We start from the raw sequence: 27,130 nt of genomic DNA on the forward strand, positions 1-27,130 counted from the left end.
TTCTCTCAGTATCTTTCACAAAAGGAATAGAGAGGGCTTCCCTGGTGGCGCAGTGGTTGAGAATCTGCCTGCCAATGCAGGGGACACGGGTTCGAGCCCTGGTCTGGGAAGATCCCACATGCCGCGGAGCAACTAGGCCCGTGAGCCACAACTACTGAGCCTGCGCGTCTGGAGCCCGTGCCCCGCAACGAGAGAGGCCGCGACAGTGAGAGGCCCGCGCACCGCGATGAGGAGTGGCCCCCGCTTGCCACAACTAGAGAAAGCCCTCGCACGGAAACGAAGACCCAACACAGCCAAAAATAAATAAATAAATAATTTTAAAAAAAGAAGAGAGAATGTCTTTCCATCTGGTGAGTCAATTGAGGCTGGTTGTACAAACTTGAGAATTTGATGCAAGGTTCTCTTTTGAATCGTGTCACTTTTCCAACAGGTCCCATTTGCTTCGTTTACCAAAGAATCTACTTTTCCATCAAAACCTGAGCTCTCAGCCTTGCGTTAAGATGGGAGAAGCCAAATTATCCTCCTTTTCCAACTATGGACTGCAATGGTGTTTCAAGCAGCTACACAAAGAAGAGTTGCAGATATTTAAGGCATTACTAAAGGAAAGCGCTTCGGAACCGGCAACCTGCTCTTTTCCACTGGTTGAAGTGGATAATGCTGATTCGGAACGGCTCACCTCCCTCCTGCATGAGCATTATAAAGAATCTTTTGCCTGGAAGATATCCATTGACATCTTTGAAAAGATGAGACTCTCAGCCCTCTCGGAGATGGCCAGGGATGAGATGAAAAGTGAGTAACACAGATTTGGGGCATATCTAGGGGTAGGAGAAAAGGGAGGTGACCTCAGGTTCCCATGGGAATGGGAAAGGTATCATTGTTCTCTCAGGGGGTCCACCTCTACAGCGTGAATCTGAACTAGGAGAGCTAACTCAGTCATTGGTCAACCTCCCTGGCTGGAAGCTAGAGTCATCTCCAGCCTGTGAAACAATGAAGGAGAAGACATGGGTAGATAAACCCTCTATCTGGACAGAATTTGGTCAAAGTTAGTAGGTGGGATTTGTAGTCAGAAGTGCGTAGCTCTGGTGCCACCACAAGTATGACTTATGGCAAATTTTCTCCTACTCTGACCCTTGGATTCCACATCTGGGAACAGTAACTGATGCTTATCTGTGCTGTTGCAAAGGTTCCATAAGATGATGTATAGAAAGTGGTTAACAAAGCTTCACTCATTTTTTGAGAACACTACTGGCTGTACAATGGGCATCTCCCTTATTTCTTGCCCCAGACTGAGGGACTAAGGTTCAAGGAACTTCTCTAAGGACTGACCTTCCTCAGAATATTGGTGCCCATATTATAGCAACGTACTTAGATCAAATTGTGTAGTTATCTTAAGGTATTTAGGAGAAAGGTAGTAGAAAAAAATAATAGCTCTCCTTCATCAGGAGTAATTGTCAGCTCAACTGTGGACAAAAGCTTAATGAAGAGCCCCAAGTGTAAGCAGTCAGATTGGCCCTAAAGACTTACAGGTATTACATGCCTATATGTAGCTCATCAGCTGTAGCTGCAAAGGACTTGAACAGAAGCTATTCCTTCGGCGCCTCAAAAAAGCCCTGGGTGGAAAACATATTAGTATTATTCACAGGAAATAAGGGTTATAAAATTAAAACAATAGTTGGTGTTTACCAATCAGTACCCCAGTCTAAATACTATGTTGAAGCTGTCATGTGCCCTGCTGTTGATTTTCAAACCCACCCAAAAAATAGGTTCCCCATGACAGAAGCTAAAATAGAGATTCTACCAAGTTACACAAGTTGACCCAAGTTCATGATCTAATATGTGACAAAAATTACTTAACATTCATTTTGCGTATCTTTAAATTCTCATGTATCATGTGCCAGAGATTTATAGCTTGCAATGCTATAGGGAAGAGGGATACATGGGCAATTTTTTAAATGGATGGCGTAGGAAAATATGTGAAGACTAGAATCACTTCCTAGAAGAAGTAAGGTTTAGGCTGAGACAAAAATGAAGAAAAGGAATTAGCCGAGCTAATTGGGTAGAGAAGAACATTCTGAGCAAAAGAGAGCAACATTATGAAATCTTTAACAAAGAAAGAGGTTGGATAGACCATGAAGCACTGGAGAGAATATGGCAGGAGATGAAGAGAAAAAGATGGTCTAGAAGTCAGACAGCATCTTGAAAATAATTTTAATAGCAAAGCATAAGCAATTAAATAGTTTTAAAGGGGTAGGGGTAGAAATAATCAAACTGGCATTTCAACATTGTTGCTGAAGTCATGAGTGGTCTGGAAAGAGTCATGAGTAGACGTGGGGAGACCAGTTAGGAGTCCATTCTAGCACCCCACGGGAGAAATAAAGGAGGCTTGGACTAGGGTGATGATGGCAGTTAAAGAAAAAGTAGAAATGGAATTGGAAGATATTTTGGAAGCAGACACAACAGTTTTTGAGGACTAAATGCAGAGAGAGAATATGGTATCAAGCATGGTACCCAAGTTTCTGGCATGAGTGACGGGGTGGATGGGGTTCCATTGCCTCATCCCAGGAAATACTGGAAGAGCTGTTTTGCAGCAAGTAGATGGGGGAGGGGGAGGGAGGAGTGGTCAGTGTTAGAGCTCATGAGTTGAAGGTACCTCTATTTGGAGAACTCACAGGCATCTGAGTAGTTAACTAACTATTCTGACGTTTGAGAGAGGTGTTAAGATGACTCTTGACGATTAGCTCTTTTTTTAAAAAATTTATTAATTAATTTATTTATTTTGGCTGCCTTGGGTTTCCGTTGCTGCACACAGGCTTTCTCTAGTTTCAGCGAGTGGGGGCTACTCTTCGTCGTGGTGCGCGGGCTTCTCATCACGGTGGCTTCTCTTGTTGCAGAGCACAGGCTCTAGGCACGTGTGCTTCAGTAGTTGTGGCACGTGGGCTCAGTAGTTGTGGCTCGCGGGCTCTAGAGCGCAGGCTCAGTAGTTCTGGCACATGGGCTTAGTTGCTCCGCGGCATGTGGGATTTTCCTGGACCAGGGCTCAAACCCGTGTCCCTGCATTGGCAGGCGGATTCTTAACCACTGAGCCACCAGGGAAGCCCTTGACGATTAACTCTTAATAACCATAATATACTGTCTTATTATATGACCTACCCAGGATCATGCAGCAAAAATGGGACTGAAATGTACATTTACGTGCTCAAAATCAGACACTCTTTACTATAAATCCCTGCTGCTTCACCGTGCTGGTGGTATTTGAGGGTCTGTCTCCATTTTCCTCATTTCAGACTAGTCATGGAATAAACTGTGAGATCCTGAGACTAGCCTTCGTTGCCCTCAGTAATTTGGGCAGAGGATGTGCTCACCCCTGATTTGGGGAATTGCCATGACTTTACTGAGACATTATCTGATCTACTCTCTATTGCAGAATATTTACTGGCTGAAATACCAGAACATTCTACACCAACAAAGACGGACCAAGGTCCAAGCATGGAAGAAGTACCAAGTTAGTGGGGGAGAGGGGGGTGGAAAATGGATGTGTATGAATGATGCTGCTATTAACATTTATGTATAAGGAAATTATCATGGAAAAATATTTATTGAGATCTAAGATAGTAATATCTCAGTAAGATATGGGGTAGATATATCTAGTAGAAATTTGGTGTTGAGGGTTTCAGAATAACCGAGGTTCAGGAATTGCTCCCACCTTTCTGTTTAGACAACCTGGTGGATGGTGATGTTGAAAGTCAATGATTTTTTTCAAAAATATTGATTGATTGATTGACTGATTTGGCTGCACAGGGTCTTAGTTGCGGCACATGGGATCTTCGTTGCCGCGTTCAGGATCTTAGTTGCAGCATGTGAACTCTTAGTTGCGGCATGGCATGTGGGATCTTAGTTCCCCGACCAGGGATTGAACCTGGGCCCCCTGCATTTGGGAGCGTGGAGTCTCAGCCACTGGACCACCAGGGAAGTCCCGAAAGTCAATGAAGTAAATTTCAAACTCTGAAATCACTTCAAGCATAGCTTTTATTCCATCTGTACAACATAACTTATGTTGGCAGGTGTGGGTTACTTTAATCATTCCTTGGACAAATATTTGAAAACCTAATAGCTGCCAGTATTGTCCATTTTCAGTTGGAATGGGTAGTAACAAATACCAACAATGACGACATTTCTAGAATACTTGACATGGGCCGGGCGCTGTTCTCACATTTTGTGATTTTGTCATGGGATCCTACACCCATCTCATAAGGGAGGTATTAATATCCCCATTTTATTGATGAAAAACTGCCATACAGTGATAATGTGGGGCTAAAATTAGATTTCTGTATAAGGGAATGAGCCAAATATCTGTTCCAAAGTAAGTTCAGAAATAGAAGCTTCTTTCTAATTATCATTTACAGGAAACTTAGCAGAAGGAGTAAGTTTTTGGTTAGAGGTAAAAGCTGAAATGAGTTTTTGGTGCATTGAATTTGAGGTCCCTTTAAGGTAGTGAGTTAGACCTATGATCCTGGATTTTTAGGGAAGAAGTCAGCACTAGAGAGCAATATTTGGAACTCTTAAGTACAGACATGATCATTAAATCCATGGGAGAAGAAAAGGTGTCTCCCGCCGACCCCTAGTATTCCCTTTGGTAACCATAAGTTTGTTGTCTATGTCTGTGAGTCTATTCGTTTTGCAAATAAATTCATTTGTATCATTTTTTAGATTCCACATATAAGTGATATCATATGATATTTGTCTTTGACTTACTTCACTTAATACGATAAACTCCAGGTCCATTCATGTTGCTGCAAATGGCATTATTTCATTTTTTTAATGGCTGAGTAATATTCCATTGTATATATACACAACACTGTATATAAAATAGGTAAACAACAAGTACCTACTGTATAGCACAGGGAACTATATTCAATATCTTATAATAAACCATAATGGAAAATAATCTGAAAAAGAATATGTGTTTATATATACTCATAAATATATATAAATAAATATAGATATATACAAATATTTATATAAACTGAATCACATTGCTATATAGTTGAAAATAACACAACATTGTAAATTAACTGTACTTCAATTTTTAAAAAAAAGAAGAAGAAAAAGAAAAAGTGGCTGAGGAAGAGGCAAAGAAGGGTTGAATTCAACTGCAGCCTATCTTTCTGGGGTTCCTCTACCTCCACAAAAACCTACAACCCAGGAGCACAGTCTGTCCTTTTGACGGAAGATAATACATCAGTGTGACCTCAGCAAATGGACCTTGTTCAGATCTCAGAGGGTCTGCTGCTTGTGGGTTTAATACAGATCTGTTCATGACCTTCCTGATGCAGAACAATGAAGTTTAAGATTTAGAACTTTTGTGTAGAGAGTTTATGTAGGTCTAGTCACTGTCTCATGCACTTGTATAGAGAGAGTCTTGCTGTCTTTTTTTTTTTTTAAAGATAATGGTAGTACCAGCTAACGTAAGGGACCGGATAGGAGTTTTTAATTTTTTTTAATTTTTATTTTATATTGGCATATGGTTGATTTACAGTGTTGTGTTTCGTTTCAGGTGTAGAGCAAAGTGATTCAGTAACACATATATATCTCTTCTTTTTCAGATTCTTTTCCCATATAGGTTATTACAGAGTATTGAGTAGAGTTCCCTGTGCTATACAGTAGGTCCTTATCAGTTACCTATTTTATATATAGTAGTGTGTATATTCTTCTCCCTCCCTCCCCCCCCCATTTCCCCTTTTGGTAACCATAAGTTTCTTTTCTAAGTCTGTGAGTCTCCTTCTGTTTTGTAAGGAAGTTCATTTGTATCCATTCTTCAATTCCACCTATAAGTGATATCGTATGATACTTGTCTTTCTCTGTCCCACTTACTTCACTTAGTATGATCATCTAATTTTTTATGTTAGTGCATACCTATTGGATGTCAGAGACTGTTAAAGAGGCTACAGGTATGGAGGTAGAATGACAAGGTATTTTTCTCATGGAGCTCACCTTGGAAGCTGGGAGCTAGATGATTAAACGCATAAAAGAATTGCCATTTATGACAAATGTTGGGAATAAAATAAAGAGGGTAAGGTTGAAAGAATTACGCTTTGTAATGATAGTAGTGGCCATTGCTCATCTTTGCCAAGCCCTGTGCCGATAAATATCGAATGCACTTTTTGTTCCTTAAATATTTGTCACAGCCCTTGAAGAGGATGTCCATCTCATCTTATAGGTGAGGAAATGGAGGTCCAGAAAATGAGGCAACTTGTTCCAAATCACAGACACTATAGAGCTTCGAGTTCCAGGCAGGACCGGTGTAACTTCAAAGGCTGCGCTTACCTCCTCCTAAAGAGCAGGGTCCCCTGTCACGTGGAGCTGTTTCTCCACAGTAGCCCGGGGCTCCTGGGCTGGAACTGAATGTGCCCGCCCACCCCGAGGTCTGGAACGCAGGGCCACGCACACACCCTCAGCTCCCCCAAGCTCCTCTGTTTCAGAGACCACATAGGCATGTTCAGCGTAGATTATTCAGTGAATACGTAGTTGCGTGTCCACAGGGCACCAGGCACTGTTACAAATACTGAAGATACAGTAGCAAGCAGCAAAGTCCCTGCGCAGAATCCATTGCGGGAGACAGACAATAAGCAAATGAAAATGTAACCTATCGGGTATGAAGTCCTGGAAAGAGAAATCCGGTTAAAGGGACACAGAGCTATTTTGCAGAACATCCGTAAGCTTTGAGGACGTGATCTTCGTATGAGGGACAGAGCTTGTTATATGTACGTTGCTAGGAAGAAACAAAAGACCCACAGCTGTAGGCTGTCTGATTTAGGATCCACCAGGTCTGCGGTTTTTGTTTTGCTTTTTTGCTAGTTTTTTACTAAAATCCAGACTTTCTTCAAACTCTCCATCTCGTTCTTCTTCTCTCCTGTCCGACTCAGGCCACAGAGATGACCAACAGGGCTATAAGAGTCACGTGATGAGGAAATTCTCCACGAAGCGGGATGCACACCACAGCTTTGAAAAATTTGCCTCTGACTGTCCAGATGTGCACGTGTTGTTGGGGGCTTTTAATCCAGACCAGGGGGGCTTCCGGCCTCTCACTGTGGTTCTACATGGAAAGGCGGGAATCGGGAAATCGGCTCTGGCCAGAAGGATCCTGCTGTTCTGGGCACAAGGTGAGCTCTACCAGGGCATGTTCTCCTATGTCTTTTTCCTCCACGCCGGAGAGGTACAGTGGACGAGGGAGTGCAGCTTTGCAGAGTTAATCTCCAGGCAGTGGCCAGACACCCAGGTCCAGGTGGAGGAGATCCTGTCCCAACCAGAAAGGCTCTTGTTTGTGGTTGACGGATTTGAGGACCTGGACCTCGCCTTCAAAGACGATGACTCAAATCTCTCTGGAGACTGGGCGGAGAAGCAACCCGTGTCCGTCTTGATGCACAGTCTTCTGAAGAAAGTCTTGCTCCCCGAGTCTTCCCTGATCATCACCGTCCGAGACTCAGGCTTAGAAAAGCTCCAATCCGTGCTCCTGTCTCCCCATTACCTGTTGGTTCGGGGACTCTCGGTGGAAAAAAGGATGCAGTTGCTTCTTGAGCATGTGAAGCACGAACATCAAAAGACGCAAGCCTTGCGTTCAGTGGTGGGCAACCATGAGGTGTGTGACAAGTGCCAGGTGTCCGTCGTGTGCTCTCTGGTCTGTGAGGCTCTAAATCTGCAAGAGACACCAGGAAAGGGCCTTTCCATCGCTTGCCAGACTCTCACGGGCTTGTATGCCTCATTCGTGTTCCATCAGCTCGCTCCAAAAGATGCAGTCAGGCGCTGTCTGCGTCAGGAAGAGAGAGTCACCTTGAAGGGCTTGTGCCGGATGGCTGCGGAAGGCGTGTGGAATACGAAGTTCGTGTTTTACGGCGATGACCTGGGCGTGCACGGACTGAAGGAGCCTGAGCTCTCCGCCCTGTTTCACACAGGCATCCTTCTCCAAGGCAGCCGCTGGGAAGAGTGTTACATGTTCTTACACCTCAGCCTCCAGGAGTTCTTTGCTGCCTTATACTATGTCCTGGAAGGATTGGAAGGAGAGGGGGACCCCTACCCTCTGTTCACTGAGAATGTAAAGAGTTCGATGGAACTCAAGCAAATCGACTTCAACGTCCACTTGGTCCAGATGAAGAGGTTCTTGTTTGGCCTCATGAGCAAAGAGGTGATGGGGGCGCTGGGAACCCTCCTGGGATGTCCTGTCCCGCTGGTGGCAAAGCAGAGGCTTCTGCACTGGATCTCTTTGTTGGGTCAACACGCCAACACCACTGCCCCGCTAGACTTCCTTGACGCCTTCTACTATCTTTTTGAGACGCAGGATGACGAGTTTGTTCGCTCGGCATTGAACGGCTTCCAAGAAGTGTGGCTTCCGCTGAACCGGCCAATGGACTTAATAGTGTCTTCTTTCTGTTTCCGGCATTGCCAGTATTTACGGAAAATTCGGTTGGATGTCAGAGAGGTCCCAAAGGATGAATTTGCTGAGGCATGGCCCAGCATTCGCCAAGGGTGAGTACCTTACCTCTGCAATTTTTTTTTTCTTTCCATCTTTGGAAAGGGGGCTATAATTGACAAATGAAAATTGCATATATTTAGATGTATGACTTGGTGCTTTGATATACCTGAAATAATCATCACCATCAAGTGAATTAGCATACCCATTACCTCATATAGTTATTTTCTTTGTGTGTGTGTGTGAGTGTGTGTGTGGTAAAAACACTTAAGACTACCTACTATCCCTAGTCACATCGTTGTACATTAGCTCTCCAGAATGTATTTATCCTGCATAAGTGAAACTTTGTACCCTTTGGCCAACATCTCCCCATTTCCCTCACCCCCAGCCCCAGGCAACCACCACTCTACATTCTGCTTCTATGAATTCGACTATTTTAGAATCTCCATGTAAGGGAGATCATGCATGTCTCTCTGTTACTGCTTTTTTCCCTTAGCATAATATCCTCTAGCTTCATCCCAGTTGTTGCAAATGGCGGGACTTCCTTCTCTTTTAAGGCTGAATGATATTCCATTTTGTGTGTATACCATATTTTCTTTATCCACTTATCCACTATGGACACTTAGGTTGTTTCCATGTCTTGGCTATTGTGACTAATAGAGTACAAATATCTCTTTGGGATCCTGATTTCAATTCTTTGATATACCCCTCAGAAGTGGGATTGCTGGATCATGTGGTAGTTCTATTTTTAATCTGGGGGAGCAAACTCCATACTGTTTTCAGTAGTGGCTGCACCCTCTGACATTCAAGGGGGAGCTAGAATTTAAGCACAAATCTTACTCGAGAGCTGGAGGTGTGCCCCGTGGGTGTCGAAATATTCAGGAGGCAGGTGGTTACGAGAGCACTTTTCCAGAGCATGAGGTGAGATCTGCTACACTGGCCTCAGAGCCTCTAAAACCATCCCTGTCCCGCCCTAATACACTGGTTTCTCTCCCCGGGCATTTTTGGGCCAGTTGTTCGTGTCAAAATCCATCCTGTGGAAGCAAATGCTTATTTCCTTCTCCAACATAGCCTGCAGATCAAGACCCGTAATGAACACTGGGAACACCTCTGCTCCGTGCTCAGCACCCACCCCAGCCTACGACAGCTCAACCTGAGCGGCAGCGTCTTGAGTGAAGAGGCCATGAAGACCCTCTGCATCAAGCTGAGGCAGCCAACCTGTAAAATACAGAATCTGATGTAAGGCTTCCCAGCCCCTGTACATGCCCCTTTGCCTGGCTGTGTCATGGCTCTCCTCTCCCACCTACTGAGGAAGACCAATCTATAAAATGTATTCGGAGGGAATAAGGGCCATGGAAGGTATAGGAACCAAGTTCCCAAAAGCACCAGGATGAGGAATGACTAAAGACCTTGTGAAGGGATTACTAAGGTGGGTTCATTTACTCGGGGTCTTGAAGGATGAATAGGAGTTGGTTAGTGGGGGAAAAGTGAGGGAGGCTCATTTCAGTAAATGGTAGAGCATGAGGCAATAGCAAGATCAAGGTGCATGATCTGTGAGAGCCTTTAAATCAGTCCTTAATGCTTTTAGGCTAATAAGGTAACAAGTATTTAAATACCTAATATATTGGATTGGCCCAAAAGTTCATTTGGGTTTTTCTATAACACCTTACGGAAAAACCCAAATGAACTTTTTGGGCCAACCCAATAAGTTCCTGGGTCTGTTGGAGATGCCAGGGTACTTACCAGACACCTAGAGCAGGAAATGAAGGGCTTGTTCTACTTCAACAAAGGTTCTATTTCTACTTTTCCCTCCAGGACCAAGTGAAGCACACGTGACACTCAAGAGTAGACCAAGTCAAGTTCTTGGCTGCAAACATTTTCCTCTCCTGGCCACTTCTATCCCTTCCCTAATTAGTTTCCTTAAACTGGGCTGAGCCAAGGAGCTTGGTGATCCCAGAATAAGGAATAATGCTTTGTTCACCTTAAGTCCTACACCAAACTTGATTTCTCTGTCAGCTGTTATCTTAACTGTTTTTCCCTTGGGAATCCCTCCCCACTAGCTGCCCCTGTGTTAATAAGCTCTTGTTACACCCTGTCACTTGCTTTAATCCATGTCATCCATATATACACTACCAAATGTAAAATAGATAGCTAGTGGGAAGCAGCCGCATAGCACAGGGAGGTCAGCTCGGGTGCTTTGTGACCACCTAGAGGGGTGGGATAGGGAGGGTGGGAGGGAGATGCAAGAGGGAGGAGATATGGGGATATATGTATATGCATAGCTGATTCACTTTGTTATACAGCAGAAACTAACACACCATTGTAGAGCAATTATACTCCAATAAAGATGTTAAAAAAAAAAAAACAGTAACTCTAAAAAAAACAAAAAAATCCATGTCATCACTGTATTTGTCATTCAACCCTGATACATGATAATGGTAAAGAGATTCATGAAGTACAAAGGATTTTCAGTAAGTCCCTTGATGCCTCTTCAGCTTCCTGTTTGCCTAATTACTTTCACATATTCTCAAAAATTTTCCATGCAATTATAAATATATAGTGGCATATGAAGTTTTTAATCCAAATGATATCACATTGCACAGTCTGACATTTGACTTTTTTCTTCAACTTGAACTTGGCTAGATATCTGTAGCTCTATTCTTAATGAACTATAACATATTTCATTCTTTTTTTATAAATTTTTTGGAGTATAGTTGACTTACAATGTTGTGTTAGTTTCTGCTGCATAGCAAAGTGAATTAGCTATACATATACATACATCCATTCTTTTTTAGATTCTATTCCCATATAGGTCATTACAGAGTACTGAGTAGAGTTCTCTGTGCTATACAGTAGGTCCTTATTAGTTATCTATTTTATATATAGTAGTGTGTATATGTCAATCCCAATCTCCCAGTTTAGCCCTTCCCCACCCTTTCCCCCTTGGTAATCATAAGTTTGTTTTCTACATCTGTGATTCTATTTGTTTTGTAGATAGGTTCATTTGTACCATTTTTTTTGGATTCCACATAGTGATATCATACGATACTTGTCTTTCTCTGTCTGACTGACTTCTCTTAGTATGATAATCCCTAGGTCCATCCATATTGCTGAAAACGGCATTAGTTTGTTCTTTTTATGGCTGAGTAGTATTCCATTGTATATATGTACCACATCTTCTTTATCCATTCATCTGTTGATGGACACTTAGGTTGCTTCCATGTCTTGGCTACTGTAAATAGTGCTGCAGTGAACATCGGGGTACATGTATCTTTTTGAATTATGGTTTTCTCTGGATATATGCCCAGGAGTGGGATTGCTGGATCATATGGTAGCTCTATTTTTAGCTTTCTTATGCATAACTCTTTTGCCTCTTTTGAACGTCTTCCCTGATAGGTTAAGCTCCATAGGGCACAGAATATTAGCATTGTTTAATATGCTCTTCCCAGTGCCTGATGCATCATAGGTACTCAAGTATTTGCTCCTTTAAAATAAAATACTTTTGACCTTTGAACAATGCAGGAATTGTTTTGACCCTTGAACAATGCCAAGCCCTGGCCCCATGCAGTCAAAAATCCAAACATAACTTTTGACTCCCCAAAAACTTAACCACTAATAGTCTACTGTTGACCAGAAGCCTTACCAATAACATAGTCAATTAATACATATTTATATATGTATTATATACTGTAGTCTTAAAATAAAGTAAGCTAGAGAAAAGAAAATGTTATTAGGAAAATCATAAGGAAGAGAAAGTACATTTTTACAGTACTGTATTTATTGATACCATAAATTGATGTTGTCTCTTTATAAGGGGAATCATTTGTCAGTATCTCCATCAATATTATATGATACAAAATACTTTAGATGTTATATGTATAATGTACATATGTGTATATACATACGTGTAACAGTGGACATCAAAAATGAAAATATAATGTGAAAGAAATTCATATTTATTTACAGGTGTAATGATTCATGCATAGATAATGAAGAAGCAGCAATAAGATTGCTTTATGGTAGCCTAGCCTGTACACTAATGAATGAATCATTATAAAATTTTTATGGCATCCATATTACAATCATATTCATAATACAATATTGGAAACATTGTTACATTTTTTAAAAACCACTTACCTGTGACGATCAGCTGATACAGTTTCTACAATTATGAGAGAGAAAGGCATACTGTACAGTAATGCAATTCTTTGAAAGCAAAGTTATAAAACAGTGAGAAAACAAACACATTATTAATTTTATACTGAATATCACTCACCTTATTCCTGTGTAATGATAGGCTATCCACTTCAATACAAGTTTTGCACACAATGTTCTACATATATATTTTTATAATTGAAAAAAACTCCATGTATAAGTGGACTCGTGCAGTTTCAATCCATGTTATTTGAGGGGCAATTGTAAATGCAAATAATGAGAGATCAGGGTTGAAATGGAAGAAAGAGCAAGAAGGAAAAATTAGGATACAACCAAATGTCACCCAAACGTGTAACTAGTGTTTTCTTTCCTCTTCTGTAGATTTACAGGTGCCCAGATTACCCTTGGTCTCCGTCACCTCTGGCTAACTCTTATCAACCGAAATATTAAATACCTGGACTTGGAAAGCACTCACCTGAAGGATAGAGATGTTATGATGGCATGTGAAGCAGTAAAGCACCCAAACTGTTTGCTGGAGTCTCTGAGGTAAGTCCTGGGTGTGGTTTTTGCTTTGCGGATTTCAGGGCTTTATTGTTTTTACTTTTTATTTTGAAATAATCATTCACAGAAAGCTGCTAAAATATTATAGAGAATCAGGAGTCTGGATAAGGTTGGTGGCGATAGCTGCGCAACAGCGTGTATATAATTAGTGCCACTGAATTGTACACTGAAAAGCTAAGATGGTAAATTTTGTGTTACTTTTTTCTTGTGGTGAAATATACATAACTTTCAATTTTTTTTCTGGCAAAAACCAATTTTATTTAGGCTGTTAAAACATTTTTTATTGTGGTAACATTGACTTGTATATATGAAACTTATATAACGTTATATTTCTTTTTTAATTAATTAATTAATTTATTTATTTTTGGCTGTGTTGGGTCCTCGTTGCTGCGCATAGGCTTTCTGTAGTTGTGGCGAGCGGGGGCTACTCTTTGTTGCGGTGCACAGACTTCTCCTTGTGGTGGCTTCTCTTGTTGCGGAGCACGGGCTCTAGGCACACGGGCTTCAGTAGTTGTGGCACATGGGCTCAGTAGTTGTGGCTCTTGGGCTCTAGAGCACAGGCTCAGTAGTTGTGGCTCACGGGTTTAGCTGCTCCACAACATGTGGGATCTTCCCGGACCAGGGCTCGAACCCTCGTCTCCTGCGTTGGCAGGCAGATTACTAACCACTGTGCCACCAGGGAAGTCCCCAACATTATATTTCTACTTCCATCTACACTTCAGTATGCTCACCACCAAAAATTTGTTTTCTATCCGTCACTATGCAGTAGACCTCCCTCACCATCCTGTAACCACTACACTGTTCTCTGTATCGACATGTTTGTCTTGATTTGGTTTGTTCATTTATTTGGGGGTTTTCTTTATCAGTTTTTTAGATTCCACATTATGAGTGCAATCATACGGTATTTGTCTTTCTCCGTCTTATTTCACTTAACACAAATTGATCCTGAGGGTATTATGTTCTCACAAATGGCAAGATTTCATCCTTTCTGTGGCTGAGAAGTATCCCCTTGTGTGTGTGTGTGTGTGTGTATACACACACACTCAGGTTTGCCATCTCTATAATTTTTCATTCAACAGCACTATATGAATGGAACCATACAGTATGTCATTGCCTGAGATGGGCTTCTTTCAATCTGTAAATGCCCTTGAGATCCGTCCAAGCTGTTCCATGTATCAACAGTGTGTTCCTTTTTATTACTGAGAACCGTTCGGTGATACAGATGTGCACAGTTAGTGTAGCCATTCACCAATTCAGGGACATTTTGGTCATTTCCAGTTTGGAGTTCTTACCACAGTTTTGTAATTCCTGGGCATGTGTCTTGCCAATTAGATTAGCTGGAACTAAAGACCACTACTCCTTGGTGCTTTTGAGACAGATGAGCACGAGGTCTGCTCGGCTTTGTTGACTGACACACCGCAAGTGCGGAAGAGTAGCTTGCTTTGCACCTTATGTTAACTTGCAAACTACACATTTAAAAACGTAACCCAAGGAAGTCAGTCGGAGAGTAGAAGTCCTTACAGGATGGAAATGCGGATGTGTCTGCTAAATGCCATGTGGGTTTTACAACCATCTCTGGGAATGAGGAGATGAATCTCTCTCTGTCATCTCTGTCTCTGTGTCTCTCTGTGCCTCTGTCTCTCTCTGTGTCTCTGTCTCTTTCTGTCTCTGTCTGTGTCTCTGTGTCTCTCTGTGTCTCTCTCTGTCTCTGTCTCTCTGTCTCTGTCCCTCTTGATGCTTCACTAATAGGGTAACTAGAGCTTGGATTCAAAGAATAAATAAGACACACGTTGTCAGAAAAGAGGAGAGAGAGAAAGGCTATTTGGGGCCAAGGAAAGAGAAAGTGTAAAATCATATGGTGAGAGATGACAGCCCATTTGTTGGGAATCCTACTAATGAGTTTACCTTCTGGTAACTCATGAGGACAGGAGTGTTCTGTTTCCTTCACTGCTTATTCCCAGAACCTAGAACTGCTTTACTCCCAGCACCTGGTCCAAACTATGCCCCCAAAGATGTATTGAATGGAGAGAAGGGATGGGGGTGATTGGCTAATCTCTAAATGGGAGGGACAGATCTGTCTTTGAAAGACAGATCGGGCCACATTGTGAAGGATTTTGATTGCAAGCTCAATGGGAGATTCATTTTCTTGCGTTGAACAAATACAGAGCTCCTGTTATGTTTATAACACTATCTCATGGGTTCTGGGAATGTCCTGATGAATGGGACAAGGTTCCTGTTCTCATAGGCTAGCACGGGGAGATAAAAATAAGTGAACCGAGAAGCTGTACATGCACACACACACCAAAAGCATGTATGTTTGGAGAACTCAAAGATCCATCTAAAACCCAACAGAGCAAATAATTGAGATTGTTTTCTATGTGCTAGTGTATTCGTTAGGTTCTGTGACAGATAGACGCAAAAATGTATAATGGCTCAGGAATAATAGAAGGGCATTTATTGCCTATATAAACAGTCCAAAGGGGGTTGAGATGTCTATATAAACAGTCCAGGCTAACAGGTCCTACTGGTTTTTGTTTTTGTTTTAGGAGGGTTCCCTTTTCTCCACACCCTCTCCAGCATTTGTTTGTTTTCTTTTTTCATAAATTTATTTATTTTATTTATTTTTTTATTTTTGGCTGCGTTGGATCTTCATTGCTACATGAGGGCTTTTCTCTAGTTGCGGCGCATAGGCTTCTCATTGCGGTGGCTTCTCTTGTGGAGCACAGGCTCTAGGCGCTCGGGCTTCAGTAGGTGTGGCTCGCGGGCTCTAGAGCGCAGGCTCAGTGGGTGTGGCTCGCGGGCTCCAGAGCACAGGCTCAGTAGTTGTGGCGCAAGGGCTTAGTTGCTCCGCGGCATGTGGGATCTTCCCAGACCAGGGCTCGAACCCATGTCCCCTGCATTGGCAGGCGGATTCCCAACCACTGCGCCACCAGGGAAGCCCAGGTCCTACTGTTAACACACAGCTTCCAAGACCCTGCTGGGCACAGGCAGTCTGCTTATGGAAGCAGAGGGAGCTTGGGGAAACCTGGAGGTCTTATGGACCTGACTCAGAAGTGGTTCAAATCACTTCCCCTCATATTCTCTTAGCAGGAGCTCAGTTGTGTGATCATACTCACTGCAAGGCAGGCTGTGAAATGTAGTCCAGCTCTGCATCCAGGTAAAAGCAAGAACAGGTTTGCACAGTTAGAGCAACGCCTCGCTGCGGTATTTACCCTTCTAATCCTCACAAGCACTGCTGTGGTTGGTAGCGGTCATCTCCATGTTTCAGATGGTAAAGCTACCTGCAAAACGGCAGATTACGTGACACATCAGGCCTAGAGGATATCCTATTTAAGGGTACCAACTTGCAACTAATAGATCAATAGGTCCTGGAGATCTAATGCACAGTGTAATGATTATAGATGCCCCAGTATTGTATTATAAACATCAAAATTGCTAGGAGACTAGATCTGAATTATTCCCACCAAAAACAAACAAAAAAAATGATAATGCGTGATGTGATACAGGTTGTAGCTACTGCTACATTGGCAATCATATTGCAATATATAAATGTATCAAATCAATGTATACATATTGCAGTGTATAAATATATCAAGTTACACCTGATACTTACACAGTGTTATATGTCAGATAAATATATGAGATGTCAGCTTTTGATAATCGCTATGAATAAAATAATACTGAAGCAAGAGGATGGGGTTGGGTAGGGCAGGGCAGGCGTAGTTAAGGAAGGTAGTGAGACCCACTTACTCAGAAGAAGTGACACTCTGGAGAGTGAATGGAAAATTGAACCCCAAAAAGACCTGGGGCTGGGATGAGGAGGGGTGTTGCAAACAGAAACAGCAAATGCTCAGACCCTCAGGCCAGAGCAAACAGCATCCAGGAACCAGCCAAAGGGACAGAGTGGCTGCCGGGCGGGGAAGGAGGGGAAATGGCTTGCTTCTGGGAAGAGGTGGGGATGTGTCTCCCGTTGCCTGTCTCTGCAGGTTGGATCACTGTGAATTAACCCACACCTGTTGTCAGGTGATCTCCCAAATGCTTGTTTCGTCCATCAGCCTGAAATCCCTGAGCCTGGCAGGAAATAAGGTGACGGACCAGAGCATAAAGTCTCTCTGTGATGCCTTGAAGGTCACACAATGCACCCTGCAGAAGCTTATGTGAGTTGAACTCTGTTCACCAGAGTTATCTTCTCTTGAGATCATCCAAGTCGTGGGGGGAAAGGGTGGGGAATTGGCTGATGCGTAAGCCGAGGGTTAGAATGGGAGATGGGACCTCATGGGAGAGCCCAACGTGGAGGTCTGAGTAAGACCCAAAAACTAACATCTATGTCTTTGCTACTGACTCCAAACTGATATAAAAGACCAGAGCAGAAGCTGAACTTGAAGAAACAGAGTAGAATGGAGGTTGCCAGAGGCTGGGAGTTGGGGAAATGGGGACATATGTGTCAAAGGGTATAAACTTCCAGTTATAAGAGGAATAAGTTCTGGGGATCTAACATACAGCATTCAGATTATAGTTAACAATACTGTACTGTATACTTGAAACTTTCTCCAATGCCAAAATCCCAAAGAGACGTAGGATTGTGGTTAAGCTGCCATCTATGGCATCCTTAAGCACCAGGCTCTGTGCTAAGTGTTCTCTCCCATTAACATCATTTTCACAAGCAACCTACCAGCTGGGAATTTTTTCCTCCCACTTGCTGATAAGGAAAGCAGAATCCAGAAGAAGGGAAGTCTCTTGTCTCAGGTCATACAGGGAATAAAAGGCACAACTAAAATCTGGGCTCCCATTTGATACCTAGGGAACTGATCTGTTACCTGGGAATTTCTTCCTTGACATCCCACAATTTGGACAAGGTTGTTTCTCCCCACCACTCCCAAAGCATGCCATGGCAGGAGCATTCTCCTTCAGTGGGAGTTTGGTTCTGAATCAGAGCAAAAGTTGAAAACCAAGTGGCACAAATTACCCTTTCAAGCCCAGAAGGGGGGAAAAAAATCACAGTGGAAGCCAACATAGCTTCTAGCCATCAACCTGTGGGGGGGTGGGGGAGAAAAACTTTATTCTACACTCTTATAATCAGTATCTGGGGCCTGCAAATTAAACAGACAATGGACAGATTTGCGGGAGAAAAGGCATACAAATTTTATTGACGTTAATTTTTTTTAATGCGCATGGGGCCTTCACAGAAAGGAAGTGAAAAACCCGAAGAAGCAGTTAGACTCAGGAGCTTATATACCATTTTAACAAAATTGTGGAGAAGTGACTAGACAAAGGAAAGGGGTTTAGGGCTTCTATGGGCTGATAAGTTATGGGAAGGTGACTAGGAAGTAAATGGGGGAAACTAATAGAAAATAAGGGTTATAGGAAGACTCACCTCAGTGCCACCTCCATCTCTGTGATAAAGGTTGTTCTTTCCCTGGTACAGGAAGTGGGGGAAATGTGTGTCCTGCTTTCAGGCAGATAGGTGGAGGGCAGAGAGCTCCTCCTGTGTCTGATTTTTCTTTATTGCCTCCAGCTCAAAATACTGTTTAAGTCAAAGTAGCATATTTTTGAGGTGGCCTGTCCTGATCCCTTTCAAGTCCAACCCAGCAAGCATTTCTTCCTTCATCGAAAGGAACCACCGCCAATAATACAGCGGAAGGGCTTGCTGTGTGCATTGCACTGCTCTAAGCACATCAGATGTGTCAATTCATCTAATTTTGTCACAATCCCATGAGAGAAGTACTATTAAACTCTCATTTTCAAGTACTGTTGCTTCTTAAGCTTTGCTAAAGAGGTGGACTATCTAGTTTATATCTATGGGTCATGATGTATTAAATGTAAGTCCTTCTAAATAGGGAAGTCACCATCTCTGCAAAACCTCACACCACAGTAAAACAGCCAGATAGAGAGCAGATTTGCATTTCCCAGGTGCTGCCCATGGTGGTTGATGGAAGATTTAATCATCCACGATATTTAGAGTAGTATTTTTGTTTTGTTTTGTTCTGTTTTGTTTTGATTTGAAGTATAGTTGCTTTACAATGTTGTGTTAGTTTTGGGTGTACAGCAAAGTGATTCAGATAAAAAATGTACGTGTGTGTGTATATATATATATATATATATATATATATATATATATATGTGTGTGTAGGTACATATATGTATGTATATACATATATATATTCTTTTTCAGATTCTTTTCCCTTGTAGATTATTACAAGACATTGAGTAGAGTTCCCTGTGCTATACAGTAGGTCCTTATTGGTTATCTCTTTTATATATAGTAGTCTGTATCTGTTAATCCCAAACTCCTAATTCATCCCTCCCTGCCACTTTTCCCCTTTGGTAACCATAAGTTTGTTTTCTATGTCTGTGAGTCATATTTCTGTTTTATAAGTTCATTTATATCTTTTCTTTTAGGATTCCACATATAAGCAATATCATATGATATTTGTCTCTCTCTGTCTTACTTCACTCAGTATGACCATCTCTAGGTCTATCCTTGTTGCTGCAAATGGCATTATTTCATTCTTTCAGAGTGGAATTTGGGGACTGAAGCACTGGAGTTGAGTTTGCAAGTTAAACACAGACATGATGTGACATCACCAGATATCTGCCAGGGCGTGTCAGCTATGGGGGTGACCTTTCTCTCCCTTCCTTGCAAGGGAGGGAGAGATGGAAATTTAAGAATAGATATCATTTCCTTTCTGGGACTCTCTCCTTGCAGACTGGGGAACTGCGGCCTCACAGCCACTGACTGCCAGGATCTGGCCTCGGCTCTCACCAAGAACCAGAGCTTGACACACCTGTACCTGTCAGGAAACAGCCTGGGGAGTGAAGGCATGAATCTGCTGTGTCGAGCCGTGAAACTTCCCAGCTGTGGTCTACAGAGGCTGATGTGAGTCCAACTCGCTGCCCTGCGAGGATTCGTAGCTTTATTACAAAGAGCAGAAAGCAGTGGGGAACGTGGAAATTGTCAGGACGAAGAGGCCTGATAAGTGCCACATCCTGCCCCTCCTGATACCTCCTATATTTCATCCTTCCGTGGAAAATTCCACCTCCGCATCTGTGTTTTCTTACAGTGGGAAGTCCTCATTTATCCAAATACAGCCGATTCTTATTACTCGTGGCAGCTGTGTTCTGTAAAGTTGCCGTGAATACTGAATTAGCAAATGCTGAATTAGCGAATACTGAACCATTGCTCCTGGGGAAATCCAGGGTTCGGTTCCTGGGAGCCTCTGGTCACTTTTTTTTAAATTTATTTTATTCAAGTATAGTTGATTTATATTGTTGTGTTAATTTCTGCTGTATAGCAAAGTGATTCAGTTATACATGTATTCTTTTTCATTATGGTTTATCACAGGATATTGAATATAGTTCCCTGTGCTATACAGTAGGACCTTGTTGTTTATCCATCCTATATATAATAGCTTACATCTGCGAATCCCAAACTCCCAATCCATCCCTCCCCCACCCTCCCTCCTCCTTGGCAAACACAAGTCTGTTCTCTATGTCTGTATGTCTGTCTCTGTTTTGTAGATAAGTTCACTTGTGTCACATTTTCTTCAACCAATCAGTACATAACCTTGTTTTGTGTATTTCTTTTTAAAGACACTTTATTTAATGCATATTATTGATTCATTAACATTGAACTCACAGCCAACAGCACTAGATCTCATCCCTGAAGGAAGCTTATGTAACACATATGTTTTCTCCATAAAGTACATCCCAGCCTTCTTACGCTTAGGACACTAGACAGCACCTTAGCACTATCCTTGGGGGCCATTTTAAACAATGAAGTCACCAACAACAACAACAAAAAAACAAAAAAATGCAAAAAATCGTGGCATTAACTGGACCATGAAAAGGAATGCCTGTTTATGGTGTGACAGCTGAAAAATTCCAACCTCAGCTAGGAGCATGTGCAACCGACAACTCAAATTTTTCTCTGCTCTGCACATTATTGATTTGCAAATATCGGTTTTTGGGGACACCAATGTTAGCAAGGAGGCGGATTCAGGAATGCAGAGTCCATGAATAATGAGGCTTGACCATTTATTAAGCACCTACGTTGGGCAAACATTCTTGGTTGCTAGGGACAGAGATGAGAGGCAGATGTGGTCCCTATGTTTACATAGGTTAGATTCTGGCAGGGGAGTGTTGGATAAGAGCTGAGATTTTTCAGTACTTCCCCTGGCGGTCCAGTGGTTAAGACTCTGTACTTCCAATGCAGGGTGCATTGGTTTGATCCCCGGTCAAGGAACTAAGATCCCACGTGACGCGTGGCCAAAAAAAAGAGAGAGATGAGATTTTCAGACGAGGGTACTGGTGATGCAGAATCAATAGCCACAAAGTGTGTGTGACACACGTACACTTGTGGGGGTGCTGTGTACTCTAGCTATTTTACAGTAGGTGTAGGTGTCCCTGTCACTATTTTGAATACTGCCCCCTCGTGTTGCCAGACTCTTCTATCCGAAATCTTTGGTTTGACAGTAAGAATGTGAGACTGTTCTGCTCAGTGCCGACAACCAGCTCTGCCATTTCATCTCTTTGACCGATTAGTCCACCAACAACGTCACATGAGGGGAAAATATTCGTGCATTAATGGTATACCTGTAGCCAGAAATTCTGTTGAAGAATATAACTTTGATTCATATGTCTACCTTATGACGAGTTCTAAGGTTCCCCAGTGAGTAAGTATGGGGAGATAGTAGTGTAGATAGACTAGCGAGGACCACCCCCCCGCCAAGATGTCCATGTCCTAATCCCTGGAACCTATGAATATGTTACCTTACATGGTAAAAAGGACTTTGCAGTGTGATTAAGAATCCTGAGGGACTCCCCTGGCGGTCCAGTGGTTAGGACTCCGCACTTCCACTGCAGGGGGCACAGGTTCGATCCCCGGTCAGGGAACTAAGATCCCGCAAGACGTGCGGTGCAGCCAAAGTAAAAATAAAATAGAATAGAATAAAATAGCAAAAGAAAAAATTTTTAAAAAGAATCTTGAGATGGGGAGATTCACCTAAGAGTATCTGGGTGGCCCCCATGTAATCACACATGTCCTTCAGAGGGAAAGAAGGAGGTAGGAGAATCACAGGTGGAGGGGTGATAACAGAGTGATACAGTTGGGGCTGGAGACCAAGATCTAAGGCATGTGGGCAGCTTCTAAAAGCTGCAAAAGGCAAGGGAACAGATTCTCCCCAGAAGGAACACAGCCCTGCTGACACCTTGATTTCCAGCCCAGTGAGACTCTGACCTCCAAAACCATAAGATAACATAGGTGTGTTTTTAAAACACTAAGTTCGTGGCCATTTGTTACAGCAGCCATAGGAAGCGAATGCACTGAGTATGGAGGAAAATTAGAAAGAGATGGATCTTGACTAGCACCCAGCACGTGCACTGTGCCAGGTGTTCCCCGGTCACCCCGTCCCTGACACCCACAGGAGGAGAAAACTGAGGCCGAGGGAAGTTGCTCACGTGAGGTCGCACTGAGGAACACGCATGACTGCCCTCTTTCCCTGTGTGTGCCCTGCAGACTAAACGCATGCAACCTGGACGTGGCTGGCTGTGGCTTTCTTGCATTTGCACTCATGGGCAACAGACGTCTGACGCATCTGAGCCTTAGCATGAACCCCTTGGAAGATGACGGGATGAACCTTCTGTGTGAGGTCATGATGGAGCCGTCTTGTCCCCTCCAGGACCTTGAGTAAGTTTCCCTGGTTGTTGGGGATCCACTCTACCATCTGGGGGCCTGAGGTTCTAGAATGTCAAGAGCGATGGTACCACAAATTAGTTCTAGGGTCAACTGAGGCTCATTCTTTCCGGTGGACACTCTGGGTAAGTTGATGTGTTGACACTGCAGTGAGTATGGGAAGGAAAGAGAAAGTATTCTGAACGGGAGCCCCGTGGAAGGATCTATGGGGGTTCTAGGACACGCTTGATCTCTAAAACCTCTTTACTTTTCAGAACATCTTGCACCAGGTTAATCTTCAGCTATTCATTCTGTATGTGGGGTGGAGGGGGAGGGGATGGCTGTCTATCTCTCAATCCCTTTTCTCTCTGGGGCTCAAATTTCTTCACCCCTATCGGAACATTTTTATATACTAGGAGTATTCCATCACTAAACCAACTAGAAAAAATTAAAAGATCTCAATGAGCAGAAATAAATCTCTAAGCTTGAAACCAAGCAATAATCACTCTTAATATTTCAGTTAATGTCTCCCGGATGCATAAGCAACATTGAATGTGTCACAAAGAAAGGATCTTAGCAGTTACCACTTCAGGTATTCTTACCATGTGGCAGGCATGTGGCTCTCAGTATTTCTGCAGTTCCCCCACCAATCATACACCAGGGGGAACTAAAACTCCCAAGGAACCTAAACCTTGCTTGGGTCTCACATTGTGTCCTTGAGGATAAGCAAATCATAATAGTAAATGAAGCACGATATGGTATTCCATTTAATGGTGCATAATAACTTTGAAAACCCCCAAAAGCTGGGACTTCCCTGGCGGTCCAGTGGTTAGGACTTTGTGCTTCCACTGCAGGGGGTATGGGTTCAATCCCTGGTCAGGGAACTAGGATCCCACATGCCAAGTGGTGTGGCCAAAAAATTAAAAAATTAAAAAATAAAATTTTAATAAATAAAATCCCCAAAAGCTGGACACTGGGCTTATGTCCAGTGTTTTAGTCATGTGTACCTTATCAAACTTTGTGTGCTTGGTAACCTTTTCTTATGATCAATTACAAAGGTAGAGTTAATGGACCAAAAAGTGGGACCACTTTGAGAGCTCTCCCTCCCCAAAAATAAACAAATGAAAGGAATTGGATAGAGATCATAGCCCACAAACCTCTGAGTAGCCCCCAAGTATTTTTTTTTTAAACGGCTCTGATGTCCTGTTAGCCATCTTTTTTTTTTTTTTTAATTTATTTTATTTATGGCTGTGTTGGGTCTTCGTTTCTGTGCGAGGGCCTTCTCCAGTTGTGGCAAGCGGGGGCCACTCTTCATCGCGGTGCGCGGGCCTCTCGCTATCGCGGCCTCTCTTGTTGCGGAGCACAGGCTCCAGACGCGCAGGCTCAGCAATTGTGGCTCACGGGCCCAGCCGCTCCGCGGCATGTGGGATCTTCCCAGACCAGGGCTCGAACCCGTGTCCCCTGCATTGGCAGGCGGATTCTCAACCACTGCGCCACCAGGGAAGCCCAGCCCCCAAGTATTAATTCTTCTATTTATTTTCATGGAATTGGCGTTTTGAGCCCTAATGCTGCATGGTATAGAAAATTCAGCTTAGGCCATTGGAGATGCCATTTCTTTGGGGTTGCACTTAAGTGCTGGAGATTTTCTGGTCCTCCCCATCACCATTGGTCCATACTGGCCTCTTAAGACTTGATCATTCCCACCTGGTCTTCACAAGTGAGTCCTTCCTCGTTCTTTTTTCTTTTTTTTTTTTTTTTAGTTTATTTTTGGCTGCGTTGGGTCTTCGTTGCTGCGTGTGGGCTTTCTCTAGTTGTGGCGGGTGGGGGCTACTCTTCTTGGTGTTGTGCAGGCTTCTCATTGCTGTGGCTTCTCTTGTTGCGGAGCACAGGCTCTAGGTACATGGGTTTCAGTAGTTGTGGTGAGTGGGCTTCAGTAGTTGTGGCGTGCAGGCTTCAGTAGTTGTGGCTCATGGGCTCTAGAATGCAGGCTCAGTAGTTGTGGCACATGGGCTTAGTTGCTCCACGGCATGTGGGATCCTCCCAGACCAGGGATCAAACCCGTGTCCCCTGCATTGGCAGGCAGATTCTTAACCACTGTGCCACCAGGGAAGCCCTCCTTCCTCGTTCTTGCTGTGAATGCCTCATGGAGATGGGCCCAGTGGGATCTTTCTATGCTTAGCACATTAAGTTGATGATGTGAGACTCCGGAGCTGTTTCTGTCATGTCTACTCAGATGACTCATCTAGTCACTACTGAAGGGGCCATTTCCACCCTCTCCCACTCCTCCTGGGAACAGACACCCAAGACCCCTTCTCCTTTTGGATCCCAAACCCTACCTAGTGTTTCAGTGACTTCTATCATCTTTTCTGTCCCTCTCAGGGCTCTGTCCCTTTGTCAGAGGCTCTACCAATTTCTACTCGTGTTTTTTTCTGTCTCTCTCCCTGCCCTCCACCAGGGAGAATGTTTATCCCATCTTCAGGTGAAAAGAATGCTCTGATACGCTCATTTCTTTGTCTGAAGACGCCTCCAGTCTCTTCAAACACTTTCCCCACCCTCTGCTATTATCTGTCTCTTGAGATGATAAACGGTCCTAAGCTGTTCACAGGGGTGGACAGAAAGATCGCCAGTTAGGAAGGAACAAGGGGAATCTCTACTAATGTTTCTGAACCTTATCCCACGGTGGCACTCTCCTCAAAAGGTACAGATATTGTCTCTCTCTCTAAATCTCGCTCAACAATCTCCATCTCTCTCTCTCTTCATCTCAACCTCTCTCTCTCTCTCTCTCTCTCCCTCTCTCTCTCCATCTCTCTATATCTCTTCATCTCTCTGCCTTCATTTCTCTCTCTCCATCTCTCTCTCTCTCTTCATCTCTCTCTCTCTCTCCATCTCTCTTTCTCATGCTCTCTCTCCCCCATCCACCCCCACTTCCCTCCTCTTGCAGATTGGTAAAGTGCCATCTCACTGCCGCTTGCTGCAAGAATCTGTCCTATGTCATCACAAGAAGTCAACACCTGAAGAGCCTGGATCTAGCCGCCAATGCCCTGGGTGACCACGGGATTGCAGCACTGTGTGAGGGACTGAAGCAGAAGAATTCTCTGAGGAGACTTGGGTACGTTCCTGGGATCACCTCTTTGAGGGCTGGGCACAGAGTGAAGGGGACCCACTCCCAGGGGGAGTTTTAGTTCCCCCTGGTGTATGATTGGTGGGGGAACTGCAGAAATATTGTTAAGTCGCTTGAACAAAGACCATGTTCTGATTTTCACAATTCCATCAAATTAGACAAAATACAACCATGGCAGAGTAACAGACAGGCACAAATTCCAACTGGGCTCCTTTATATGGATGAATTAAATAGCCAACGCTTGAGAACAGGGTCTGGAGGTAGTGAGAACTAAATAGATACATGTTTACTGGAAACCCCATGTGTGCTGAGCACAGTGCCAAATGGTGGAGGTATGGACATGTATAGACCTTGGAGTGGCTGCATTTATGGTCTAGCAAGAAAGGTGGACCAAAGAGCAAATGATGACATGGCTGCTTCTCAAACCCTAGTAAGCATCAGAATCACCCCAGAGGCTTGTTTAAAACGGTGTGCCAATACATACAATGGAATATTACTCAGCCGTAAAAAAAAGAATGAAATAGTGCCATTTGCTGCAACATGGATGGACCTAGAGATGGTCATACTAAGTGAAGGAAGTCAGACAGAGACAGACAAGTACCATATGATATGGCTTATATGTGGAATCTAAAAAAAAAGGATACAAATGAACTTATGAAAAAGAAACAGACTCACATAGAAAACAAACATCGTTACCAAAGGGGACACATGGTGGGCAGGGATAAATTACGAGTTTGGGATTAACATGTACACACTAACATATATATATATATATATATATATATATATATATATATATATATATATATATATATAATAACTAACAAGGACCTACTGTACAGCACAGGGAATGCTACTCAATATTCTGTAATAACCTATATGGGAAAAGAATCTGAAAAAGAATGGATACATATATATATATATTATACATATATATAATATATATATACAACTGAATCACTGCTGTACACCTGAAACTAACACAACATTGTATCAATAAATCAACAATATAATGTAAAATTAAAAATTAAATTAAAAAAAAAAGGACTGAAGCACTGACACATGCTACAATGTGGATGAACCTTGAAGACATTAGGCTAAAGTGAAATAAGCCAAATACAAAAGGTCACATGTTGTATGATTCCATTTCTATGAAATA

The 27,130-nt window shown here is 43.0% G+C and overlaps 1 protein-coding gene across 1 annotated transcript in view; it reads left to right on the top strand.

The window, feature by feature from the left end:
- The first annotated feature begins 500 nt into the window (after nucleotides 1-500).
- NLRP5 (NLR family pyrin domain containing 5) overlaps nucleotides 501-27,130 on the top strand; it is a 31,096-nt gene continuing 4,466 nt past the window's right edge. The window contains exons 1-9 of the mRNA XM_068528964.1: nucleotides 501-789; nucleotides 3,425-3,502; nucleotides 6,924-8,520; nucleotides 9,536-9,703; nucleotides 13,001-13,165; nucleotides 17,167-17,337; nucleotides 19,887-20,057; nucleotides 22,695-22,865; nucleotides 25,792-25,959. Of these exons, the coding sequence (XP_068385065.1) occupies nucleotides 501-789; nucleotides 3,425-3,502; nucleotides 6,924-8,520; nucleotides 9,536-9,703; nucleotides 13,001-13,165; nucleotides 17,167-17,337; nucleotides 19,887-20,057; nucleotides 22,695-22,865; nucleotides 25,792-25,959 (2,978 nt within the window). The remainder of the gene's footprint in view (nucleotides 790-3,424; nucleotides 3,503-6,923; nucleotides 8,521-9,535; nucleotides 9,704-13,000; nucleotides 13,166-17,166; nucleotides 17,338-19,886; nucleotides 20,058-22,694; nucleotides 22,866-25,791; nucleotides 25,960-27,130) is intronic.

This window comes from Eschrichtius robustus, chromosome 19 (assembly GCF_028021215.1).
Source record: "Eschrichtius robustus isolate mEscRob2 chromosome 19, mEscRob2.pri, whole genome shotgun sequence".
NCBI lineage: Eukaryota > Metazoa > Chordata > Mammalia > Artiodactyla > Eschrichtiidae > Eschrichtius > Eschrichtius robustus.